We start from the raw sequence: 12,717 nt of genomic DNA on the forward strand, positions 1-12,717 counted from the left end.
TCATAGAGAGTCTCACTCTACTCATTCGTAGCAGCCCTCAGCCAACATCCCAAAGTGAATCCCTACACAAAACTCAACTTGGCTTCTGCTTCCATATTTCCTTGCCCTTGCAATGTCCAGTTGTTTCAGAAGCTTGGCATTCCAATATCTGACTGCTGAGCTCACTAAGATCAACTTTTAGCTTGGGTTCCACCATTCTGTGCCAGGACCAGAGGGAAACTCCAGGCAGAAAGCTAGACCAATGGTCGGGCTTATCACGGGGGCTTCTCCACTCACAGAACTGTGCTGCCTGTTCAGTGCCTGAAAACTGTTAAGAATTTAATGTTTCGTATGAGTTTCAATATCCTTCTACATTCAGGAATCTTGAATGTTTTGTTCAGTTTCATAGTTGTTTCTGTCAAGATGACAAGTCCATAACAATTACTCTGTCACAGCCAGAAGCAGAAGTTCATTATGATTATTAAAGTATCAAAGGGCATTATTTTTCATTTCCTGAGCATTTCCTAAAGTCTGAGTTTAAATATCATTATTGTGGGAATGTGCCTTTTACTTTCATCCTTCATTTCGTCTGTTCTCCAAACATGTTTCTACTCTCTTTTTTTGGCTTCAATAAATAGGTAACAGCTAAGAGTGAATTTTCAGTTCAGTTCAGTTCAGTCACTCAGTCGTGTCCGACTCTTTGCGACCCCATGAATCGCAGCATGCCAGGCCTCCCTGTCCATCACCAACTCCCGGAGTTCACTCAGACTCATGGCCATCGAGTCAGTGATGCCATCCAGCCATCTCATCCTCTGTCGTCCCCTTCTCCTCCTGCCCCCAATCCCTCCCAGCATCAGAGTCTTTTCCAACGAGTCAACTCTTTGCATGAGGTGGCCAAAGTACTGGAGTTTCAGCTTTAGCATCATTCCTTCCAAAGAAATCTCAGGGCTGATCTCCTTCAGAATGGACTGGTTGGATCTCCTTGTAGTCCAAGGGACTCTCAAGAGTCTTCTCCAACACCACACTTCAAAAGTATCAATTCTTCGGCGCTTAGCTTTCTTCACAGTCCAACTCTCACATCCATACATGACCACTGGAAAAACCATAGCCTTGACTAGACGGACCTTTGTTGGCAAAGTAATGTCTCTGCTTTTCAATATGCTATCTAGGTTGGTCATAACTTTTCTTCCAAGGAGTAAGAGTGAATTTTGGGGGGCATTAAAAAAAAAACCCTCTACCATTTGGCTTTAATACAGCACTTGAGTGGAAGAATTTTGAGCTGGAGCAAGAAATGTGGAAAGATCTATGGCCAGAGCATTTTGAGATATGGAGTCTAGCCCATGCTTCATTACTGGCATGCTGTATGTCTTCAGGCATTCACTTCCTCCACGTCTGACCTAGCTGCCTCATGTTCAGTGAAATGACTGGTTATATTAATAACTATGGCTTGCAGGTGCAGCACCAGTTTCTAAGTCAACTGTGTCAGGGAAATAGAAAATGTTGGAAAAATAGGATAGGGCCTGTTGACACTTGAAGAGCAATTTAGTGAGACAGTTAAAAAATGTCCTGTTTAAGGTAGCACCTTATAATGTGTTACTACAGATTGAGTTCAGCACCTAGTAACGCTGTTCTGAATATACTAGGTACAGGGTAGATGCTGACTGCATGAATAAATATATGAATAAAGAAATGAAGCTGAGGGGCACCAAATCTCACATAGGATATTAAATGCTAAGGCATTTGGCTCTTGACCATGCTCAATAAATGACAAGTATACTGACCTCAATCAAAAGAGGTATTTTCCATGTGTCTAGATCCCAAAAGAAAGCAGAATGGTTGAAAACAAATTAGGGAGCTATACTAAAAGATAGCTTACTTAGGCGGAGAAGGCAATGGCACCCCACTCCAGTGCTCTTGCCTGGAGAATCCCATGGATGGAGGAGCCTGGTAGGCTGAAGTCCATGGGGTCGCTAAGAGTCGGACACGACTGAGCGACTTCACTTTCACTTTCATGCATTGGAGAAGGAAATGGCAACCCACTCCAGTGTTCTTGCCTGGAGAATCCCAGTGACGGGGCAGCCTGGTGGGCTGCCATCTATGGGGTCACACAGAGTCGGACACGACTGATGTGACGTACCAGCAGCAGCAGCAGCAGCTTACTTAGGAAATGTAATTAAGATCTAGTCACTGTGTGGCTTAAGTCATCTGTTGATTTTAGTTTCCTTTTCTCTAAACAGACTAATCTCTCTTCTACTTAGTCTTGATGGGATATTTGAGCATAAAAGTGTCTTTGTTTAAGAAATACAGGAAAAAAATCATGCTTATATAATACTGGCTTTTCATGAGAATTTGTGTTAAAAAGAAGGCAGAGTGTTCTGGGTAGAAGGTCCTTGTGTCCTAGGAGTAGAGAAAAAGAGGACAGAGAAATGACTACACAGAATTAGTGACCATCACTGGTGCCCTTCTCCTTCATTTCTTTATTCATATATTTATTCATGAACTCAACATCTACCCTGCACCGACTATACCCTGAACAGCATTACTAGATGCTGAACTCAATTCGCAGTAACACATTATAGGGTGCTTCCTTAAACAGAATCTCATAACTGTCTCACTGAATTACTCTTCAAGTGTCGAGAGCAATTAGCAAGGTTCAGGACCAACTGCAGTCAGACTTTTGTCCTCTAAGACCCAATTTACATACTGCCTCTTCAAGGAGGCACTTAGTGCCCCCCACGCCCCCAGAGAAAGCCATTCCTGCTGCTGTGTTTCTTCAGCACTTAACAACATTATCAGTTTAGTTGTCACAGATGATTTCCTTTAGGTAGGAGCTACCATGTTTTATTCATCCTTTATAACCACCTGTGCCCAGCGTAATTCTTGGTACATAGTGGGTATTCAGAACTGTCCAGCTGCAGAGACTGGGATTAAAAAGATATGAATTATTGGTGGTACAGACAGGATATAGATACGGTCTTGCTTTTCAAACCTAAGCATTTGGAAAGGGAAGAGATGGGCTTTGTCTATATTACTATGGTGATCTGCCCAAGGAACTTCCATCTCAACTAAATAAAAAGCGTTAGTCGCTCAGTTGTGTTTTGACTCATTGCGACCCCAAAGACTGTACCGCTGTCCATGGAAGTCTCCAGGCAAAGAATACTGGAGTGGGTTGCCATTCCTTTCTACAGAGGGTCTTCCTGACCTAGGGATCAAACTTGGGTCTCTGCATTGTAGCCGATTCTTTACTTTCTGAGCCACCAGGGGAGCTTATCTCAACTAAGCTCCTGGCCAAACTCATATGCAGCACAAATCCACACAGGACTAGCGGGGCAACTGAACGTTCTGAGAAAACAATGAACTCATAGGGTGAACTGTAGTATCTCTAAGAAGTGTAAGCACTACAAAACAAAGACGTAAAAGAAAGGCTTCATTTAAACGACGAAAACTGTGACATACATTAAGAAATACATATTTCCTCTTTGTCCCCGTCTCTGGCTCTGAGGTCTCCAAACTCTTGGAATTTCCAAAGTATAAGAGCAATGGAAGCATTCCTTGTTATAATACTCGGTCTTTTAGTCTTCACTTCCTGAAATAGCTTTGTGTGATAAAAGTGAACCGTGTCTTTTGTTATGGATAACAAGCACCTTTCAACCACCCCTGAGTTTATGTTAATGAAGTGACTTTTGGAAAGCCCCTAAGGGAACCCTCTTAGGTTGAAACTTACAATCCACAGCCTCTGCTTCCAAGAAGGTTGAGTTCAGTAATCACTGGTTACGGATGTACTCAATCATGCCTATTTAACGGAGCCACCATAAAATCCCCAAAGGGCAGGGTCTGGAGAGCTTCCAGGCTGGTGAAGAGAACGCATCCAGAGCTGGCAGGGCAGGACAACCTCAACACGAGGACAGAAGCCCCTGTGCTCAGGACCACTCCGGACTCTGCCTTTTAGATCTTTACATCTGACTTCACCTGTATCCTTTCATCTCCTTTGTAATAAACTGGTTTCCTGAGTTCTACAAGCTCTTCCAGCACATAAACTGAACCCCACAAAGCAGGTATGGGAGCCTCCCGTTAATAGCCAGTTGGTGGGAAGCCCAGGTAATAACCTGGATTTGTGATTGATATCTGAAGCGGAGGTGGGGGTGGGTTGGTGGTGACAGCCTTGTGGGACAGAGCCCTTAACCTACGGGATCTGACGCTATCTCCAGATAATTGTAGGACACCCAGTTAGTGTTGTGGAAATGCTTCACGTGTGAAAACCTCACACATCTGGTGTCAGAAGTGAAGCAATGGTGGTCTACAAATAATAAATGTTGGACAGGGTGTGGAATAAAGGGAACCCTCCTACACCTGATGGAAATTCAAATTGGTGCAGCCACCATGGAGGACAGCATTGGAGCTTCCTTAGAAAATCAGAGTTACCATATGACATGTGATCCAGCAATCCCACTCCTGGGCATGTATCTGGAGAAAACTCTAATTTGAAAAAACACATGCACCTCAATGTTCATAGCAGCACCATTTACAGTAGGCAAGACACGGAAGCAACCTAAGTGTTCATCAACAGATGAACAGATAAAGAAGATGTGGCCCACTTATACAACGGAATACTACTTGGTCATAAGAAAGAATGAATTAATGTCATTTGCAGCAACATGGACGGACCTAGAGATTACCATACTATGTGAAGTAAGTCAGACAGAGAAAGACAAACATTGTGTGAAATCATTTACATGTGGAACCTAAAACATGACACAAAGGAACTTATTTAGGAAACAGAAACAGACTGACAGACATCGAAAATAAACTTATGGCTACCAACAGGGAAAGGGGGGTACACTGGGAGTCTGGGATGAACAGATACATCCTAGTGTGCATAAAACAGATAAACAGTAAGGGCCTATACAGCACAGGGAACTATATACTTTGTATCTTGTAGTAAATTATAATGGAAAAGAATCTGAAAAAAAAAAAAAAAAAAAACACAAAAAACAACACACACATACATATTTATATATATATAGAAATAGAACTGAATCACTTTGCTTTACACCAGAAACTAACACGGCATTGTAAATCATCTATACTTAATAAAAATAAATAAAAATTTAAGAAGTGAAGCAGTGTTGCAGTAGAGTAGTGTGACAGTATATGAAGCACATAGAAGCTTTTCTTATGGACAAACTACACCATGGGAAACACTTTGAAAATTTAACAAGCATAGTAAAAATCACTGGAGATATAAGGGAAGATACAATTATAAGGTGGGAATAAGCTATGAGAAAGAAGAACCAAGCAATTTTTTAGTGTAAAAATATAACTGCTGAAATAAAGAACTCAATAGGCAGCCTCAGCCGAAGAACTGACAAGAGATGAAAAACACAAAATCAGGTCACACAACTGACCCAGGCTCCCCCGGCGGCTTAGACGGTAAAGAATCCACCTGCAGGGTGGGAGCCCAGGGCTGGGAAGACCCCGAGAGAAGCAAATGGCGGCCCGCTCCAGGATTCTTGCCTGGAGAATCCCATGGACAGAGCAGCCTGGCGGGCTACAGTGCAGGAGGTCGCAAGAGTCAGACAACTGAGCGACTCACACCCAACGCAAGACACATCAGGAAGGAAAAACAAGGAAAGGAGAAAAATGCCAATTCCTGTGAGAAGGAAAGAAAAAGAAACAATGACGGTATTTTTCAGAATCCAAGAAAGAAAGACCTAATAGCTTAGACTGAAAAGGCTCACAGGGTGACAAACAGAATTGATAAATAAAACACATAAGTGTGCATGTCCATGTACCCAGATTATAATATTTACAAACATCAGACAAAGAGAAAATTCTAAAAAGTTTTCCAAGTGTAAAATCAGATCACCAATAGAAAAATGGAAGTCAGACCAGACTTCTACATCCTAGCTGCAATAAGACAATACAGTGTTATCTTCAGAATTCTAGAGGGGAAACCTTGGATACCTGCATTTCATACCAAACTAAACTATTATTTAAATATGAGGGGGAAATGCATTTTCAGGTATATAAGATGTTAGTTTACTAGGTACAGATCTTACTCTGAAGAACTTTTACTATATTCAAGCACAAAAGAACATTTATGAAGGAAGAAATAACTAGTTACAAAAAGAGAGAGCATATAATTTAACACTGTTCAGCCATAAAAAGGAGGTAGGTACCGACACATGCTGCAGCCTGGGTGAGCCTTGAGATCATTGTGCTAAGTGAAGGAAACCAGATATGAAGGCCACACACTGTGTGATTCCATTTATACACGAAATGGAGAATTCACAGAGAGACAGGACACAGATTCCCAGCGTCACAGTGGTGGTCATTTGTGTCTGGATCTTAATCTATAAAGGTGACCGAGTGACAACACTGCCACTGAAAGAAAAGCTTAACGTTACTCACAGTCCCCCTGAAACAAAAGGTCTGGTACCGCAGCGGCTCCAGTGCTGGTCTGCAGGCAGGAAGGAGCGAGCGGAAGGCCAGGGGCTGCAGCCTTTCTCGGAATTTCCGTGGGGAAAGCAGAGCAGGGTAAACAGACTAGGATTGGCTGGTTTGAATGATTCCAGCAGGCTGTGGGGCCCGGAGAAGATTTAGGGCAGGAAGAAACACTGGCTTGGTATGTGAGTCAGACAGAGGAGGTTGCGAGTATGGACTGCAGACTGGCTGGTGTGTATACGAAAAGTGAACGCACTAACAAATTTACCGTCTACAGGAATTAGTCAGCCCTGGGAAGGGCAGTCTCTCCTCAACCAGCAAGAGCCCCCAAGATGGCAAAACATTAAAAAAAAAACCATTAAAAATATAATGAATATGGGGGGATGGAGGGAGGTATGGGAAGAGATGACTTACTGAGTGTGGCACTTCCTTTTGAAGTGATACACAAAGGTTTCCAAACTACCGAGTAATGACGGCTGCAGACTGCTGTAAAGAATACCACTGACCTGCAAACTGCAAAACGATTAAAACGGTTGTTTGAAGTGGTTAGAAAAATGGGTGGGGGGCAAAAAGCTGATAAAGTTTCTTACAGCCGGAGGTTTAATGATGTTTGAGTAAGCAATGATAATCAGAAACCATTTTTTAAGGGAGTACATTTATAATTCTGAACAAAAATTCCTTGTGTGTGTGGGAGCGGGTTACTCTATGAGGAAGAGAGAGGTCAGAGAACACTGAAGACCCAGGGAAGCCAGACACTGACCAGACTTCAAAGAATCATAATGAAAAAGAAGAGTAAGCACGGGTCACAGTAAGCTAGGAGTAGCAACCAGGAGAATAAAAAGAAAATCTATAGTTTTCAACTCAATTTAAGAAAATTCAGTATGTATATTAGAATGGGGGGGGGCGGTGGGAGGGGGAAAAAAAAACAAGGAAAAAACAGTGTTAAAAATAGAAAATACAAACTAAGAAGAAATATGTGTATTATTCTAGTCCCCCAGTTTTTCTGCTTATGTGCCCTCTAGAAATATTTAGAAAAATTATATACCCTGTTGCATATTTTTAAGGCAACATCTATTCTTTTTTATGGGAGACATGGTGAGCCAGGGACGAAAGAGCAGATAAAACCAAGGAGGTGCGGGGTCACCCCTCCCGCCCCCATACTGTAACTGTTAATGGAACAGTATAACCCGTCTCCCTTCCTGCCCCAGAGGGAGAAGGCATCTGCCCTACTCTTCCCCTACCCAGTATACATGCCTCATTCAACCAGCAAACGACCAGCAAGACCCCTATCCCACTCCTTGTACCCTGGCTATAAAAGTGGACTAAGGACGCCTGTTCAACGTCGGTTCTCCCTTGAGCTGGCCCCCTGTTCTAACACAGTCTCCCACTCTAATAAACTTTATTTCCCTCTCATTCTGTCTCACATCTGGAAATTCTTTTCCAACCCGCACTGGGACCACGACAGGAAGTTCAGATGATTGCAAAGGATTTAATACTTAGAAACATCATACATGGTATGCGTGCATTAAATATGCTTAATATTTATAAATGCAATTTAAGTTCTTTCAGTTTATGAAAAAGGTCTGCCCTAAAACTTCACTGGCAGAGCCTGTCTGCTCTATCAAACTGTCAGGCCACATTAGTTTCACTTTCTACTCAGAAAAAACTTGACTAATTTTCCAACTCTAACATGCTTATCCACACCACAGTGAGAGAATTCTTATTTTTAGAACAACTAGACAGGTAGAGGCACAGCACTCTGCACAAAACTGGCAGCCTGGATGAAACAAGAGCTGTCCCCTTCGCTATTTCCTACAGATGCTGTCTTTACTTGGCTCACGGGAGGCTCCTTCAGGAACAACGCATTCTCAAATTACTCCTCTGTTTGGTCCACCGAAGGTTACTGTATCCTGCAGCAACCGATCTTCATAAGATTTGGGAAGGGCAAGCGAGATGCCTGCCTCTCTCCACGCAGTGAGAAAAGTGGAACCGCGAGGGGTCACGTGAGGAAGGGAAGCCAGCACACCCCAGACACATGGAACCGGGAGCTCCGGAAACTGATCCCCTTCAGGCTGCCTCTGCCGGTGCAGCCCTAGGGAGGCCCGACACCCCCCACCCCAGGAATGACCGTGCCCCAGTCTGAAAGCGGCTGCGCTAACAGTCATGACCTACTGTGAAGGCGTTGGAATCACTGGTCAACAGACAGGGAATAGAACACGTTGGAATGGACCAAAAAAAAAAAAAAAAGAGAACCAGAGTTATCCAGTCAACATAAGCCAGTTAAAACAAAAGGATACTTCAAGACTGAAAATAAATGGAAAGCTATAAGGCAAACAAAAATAAAAAGAACACTTGATAGCATTTTTAATATCAAACAACAACTTAAGGAGAAAAAACATGATGAAGGATCCAGAAAAATATTAAACATGAAAAAATAAATCATGAGCACAACGTATGTAGTTTCAACCATGTAATGAAAAAACGATGGGGAGAAATAATTAAATAAACCATCCCAGGGAAATTTTAGAAATATATGATTTACTAGATCTCTCTTAAAACAGACAAAGTAAAAAAAAGTAGGAGGCATTAGTTCTCCACTCAGATATTCCTTGCTTTAAAGTTCTATTTATTTCAAGTTAGAAAACTCAAAACCATAGAAAGATACCGAAGATAAATTAAGGCCCTGCCCCTCTCCTCTCCTCTGGTCCACTCTCCCCAGAATGTCTGTATGGAGTCAGTTCAGTTCAGTCGCTCAGTCGTGTCCGACTCTTTGCGACCCCATGAACCACAGCATGCCAGGCCTCCCTGTCCATCACCAACTTCCAGAGCCTACTCAAACTCATGTCCACTGAGTCAGTGATGCCATCCAACCATCTCATCCTCTGTCGTCCCCTTCTCCTGCCGCCTTCTATTTTCCCCAGCATCAGGGTCTTTTCCAATGAGTCAGTTCTTCACATCAGGTGGCCAAAGGATTGGTGTTTCAGCTTCATCAGTCCTTCCAATGAATATTCAGGACTGATTTCCTTTAGGATGGACTGGTTGGATCCCCTTGCAATCCAAGGGACTCTCAAGAGTCTTTTCCAACACCACAGTTCAAAAGCATCAATTCTTCTGCACTCAGCTTTCTTTATAGTCCAACTCTCACATCTATACATGACTACTGGGAAAACCATAGTCTTGACTAGACGGACCTTTGTTGGCAAAGTAATGTCACTGTTTTTTAATATTTTGGAGCCCCCAAAAATAAAGTCAGTCACTGTTTCCACTGTTTCCCCATCTATTTGTTATGAAGTGATGGGACCAGATGCTATGATCTTAGTTTTCTGAATGTTGAGCTTTAAGCCAACTTTTTCACTCTCTTCTTTCACTTTCATCAAGAGGCTTTTTAGTTCCTCTTCACTTTCTGCCATAAGGGTGGTGTCATCTGCATATCTGAGGTTATTGATATTTCTCCCGGCAATCTTGATTCCAGCTTGTGCTTCTTCCAGCCCAGCATTTCTCATGATGTACTCTGTGTATAAGCTAAATAAGCAGGGTGACAATATACAGCCTTGATGTACTCCTTTTCCTATTTGCAAGCAGTCTGTTGTTCCATGTCCAGTTCTAACTGTTGCTTCCTGACCTGCATACAGGTTTCTCAAGAGGCAGGTCGGGTGGTCTGGTATTCCCGTCTCTTTCAGAATTTTCCACAGTTTACTGTGATCCACACAATCAAAGGCTTTGGCATAGCCAATAAAGCAGAAATAGATGTTTTTCTGGAACTCTCTTGCTTTTTCAATGATCCAGCGGATGTTGGCAATTTGATCTCTGGTTCCTCTGCCTTTTCTAAAACCAGCTTGAACATCTGGAAGTTCACAGTTCACGTACTATTGAAGCCTTGTTTGGAGAATTTTGAGCATGACTTTACTAGCGTGTGATGATGAGTGCAATTGTGCGGTAGTTTGAGCATTCTTTGGCATTGCCTTTCTTTGGGATTGGAATGAAAACTGACCTTTTCCAGTCCTCTGACCACTGCTGAGTTTTCCAAATTTGCTGACACATTGAGTGCAGCACTTTCACAGCATCATCTTTTAGGACTGGAAATAGCTCAACTGGAATGCCATCACCTCTCAAATCTCACTTATGACAGTCATGCCTCCACTACACCTCTGTCCCCTTGGGGGGAGGCACTGGAGGAAGCGCTGCTTCCTGGATGGACTTGCGTAATTCAACATCTGCAGGAGAGACACAGGGACAACGTGCGGGCACCCTGAAAATGTCAGGCCAGGAGAGAGAAGCCCGTCAAAAGAAGCACACACTACAAGATTCCATTTACTGAAATGCCCAGTGTAGGCAGATCCACAGAGACAGAAGTAGCTTGGTGGTTGCTGGGGGAAGGGACTGGGGGGAAATGGGAAAGGACGGCTAAGCGGTACCGAGTTTCCCCTTCGGTGACAAAAATGGTCCAAAATTCACTGTGGTAACAGCGGCAAAACAGAATATATTAAAGTCTACTGAACAGTACACTTTAACTGGATGAATTTAATAGTATGTAAATTATGTCTGAATAAAGCTATGATTTAAAAAATACCCCCAATATAGCAACTGCAATGCTTCCAAATGGGTTGGTTATGAATTGGTGGGACTTGGAGGCTGTTGAGGAAAATCACCTCACCGTTCTGGCTCACATCAGAAATAATCCCAGTAGAAAGGGCCTCAAGGAGGGTGGCAACTCTCAAGCGATGTCAGCCTTCTCGAGAACGAAGTGAAGATAGGAGGAGATGGGGTTTCTGACTAAAAAGCCCTTTTCTGACTAAAAAGGCCTTCCCGGAATCTAGCTGTTGCAGTGTACGTGCTCTGTGACTTCAAGGCAATGCCCATGAACTTGAACTGTGCTCAGGCTTTAAGGGAAGTCTAGAAACTTGGCCCAAGAACAATTAACTTCTCAAGCTGTAAATTGAGTATCTGAATGTTTCCAAGCCTTCTGCCTCCTTTCAGTGACGTGCAACGGCTTCAACAAGCATTTGAAGATAACAGGACACATTAGCTAGTTAACTATTAATCACAACTATAAATCCAACGGAGCAGGACACTGAGGAACCATTTTTCATCATTCCAACTACTGGTGCTTTTTGTTTGTTCCTCAGAACTTCTGTTTTGCTTTGGTTTTGATTTTTACTTCACTTGGAATGAGTTTAATGCCTGTCTGGATATGAGTAACCATCACCACAACCAGACTGAGTTCTTGTACCCCCAAAACTCCCTCCACTACCCCTTCGGGCTCACACCTCCCCCTGCCACTTTCTCCCACTGATCTGTTCTCCATCACCACCGTTTCCTTTCATAGAATGTTATACTAATGCAGTCTCTAGGACTAAGATTACTGGGTTATATGCTTAACTTCATAAGAAGCTGCCAATGGCACTGTCTTCCAGAGTAGATGTTCCATTTCTATTCCCGCCAGCAACGCCAGAGAGCCGTACCCAAGCCTGCACTTAGCACCGTCAGGGTTTTCTTTATTTCAGCCGTTTTAGTAAACGTGTTGCCATACCTCGTTGGAATTGTAACTTGGGTTTCTCTGATGACTGATGATGCTGTGTCTTTCCATGTGCTTGTTTGCCATCTGTACATCCTCTCTGGTGAAATGTCTATTCAATCTTTTGCCTGCTTTTTAAAAACCAGGCTGTTTTATTACTGCTAAGCTTTGAGAGTTTCCCTGTGCGTTCTACAGACAAGGCCTTTGGGGTATGCAATCATTTTTCCCAAGGCTGTCTTGTGCCTTTACATTGCTCCCCACAGTGTCTTTTCACAGAGTTAACAGTTTTTAATTTTGAGGAATCCAAAATTATTTTAATTTGACTAAGTCCAATTCATCTCTTTTTTTCTTTTTTGGATGGTTGCTTTGGGTCAAACCCTTTGCCTGACCCTAGGTCATGAAGGTTGTCTCCGGTTTTCTCCCAGAATTTTTATAGTTTCATATTTTACACTTGGATTTAGCATCCATTTTGAGGTAACTTTAGTCCAATGTGTAGGGGTTAGGTCAAAGTTCATTTTTTGGGGCATATTCACATCTAATTGTTCCAACTTGAACATCTGCTGAAAAGACACTGGTTTATTCATTGAACTGCCTTTGTACCTTTGCCAAACATCAGTTGTCCAACATCTCCCTAAGTCATCTTGAAAAATCACGAGGTACCTTACTGGTATCGTACACACATCTCATTATTGGAACACAGAATTTGAATCAGGAGCACTGAATGGGTATTTGACTCAGTTATTTCGTGATACAGGCCATGGAGTATGTAACCAGGCCCT

General features: G+C 42.8%; 1 protein-coding gene across 5 annotated transcripts in view; it reads right to left on the minus strand.

Moving 5' to 3' along the window:
* Positions 1–12,717, minus strand: part of EVL (Enah/Vasp-like) — a 143,547-nt gene that overhangs the window by 66,180 nt on the left and 64,650 nt on the right. Inside the window, exon 1 of one of the 5 annotated variants that reach the window (XM_045163818.1) lies at positions 6,391–6,536. The exons of 3 other annotated variants lie outside the window; for them this stretch is intronic. Coding sequence is in view for 1 of the 2 variants with exons in the window: in XM_044933129.2 (XP_044789064.1) it covers positions 6,159–6,166 (8 nt within the window). In the remaining variant the exon portion in view is untranslated. Of the gene's footprint in view, positions 1–6,158; positions 6,182–6,390; positions 6,537–12,717 lie in introns of those variants that run through there. One more of the 5 variants, XM_044933129.2, reaches the window with a different exon arrangement.

This window comes from Bubalus bubalis, chromosome 20 (assembly GCF_019923935.1).
Source record: "Bubalus bubalis isolate 160015118507 breed Murrah chromosome 20, NDDB_SH_1, whole genome shotgun sequence".
Taxonomy (NCBI): domain Eukaryota; kingdom Metazoa; phylum Chordata; class Mammalia; order Artiodactyla; family Bovidae; genus Bubalus; species Bubalus bubalis.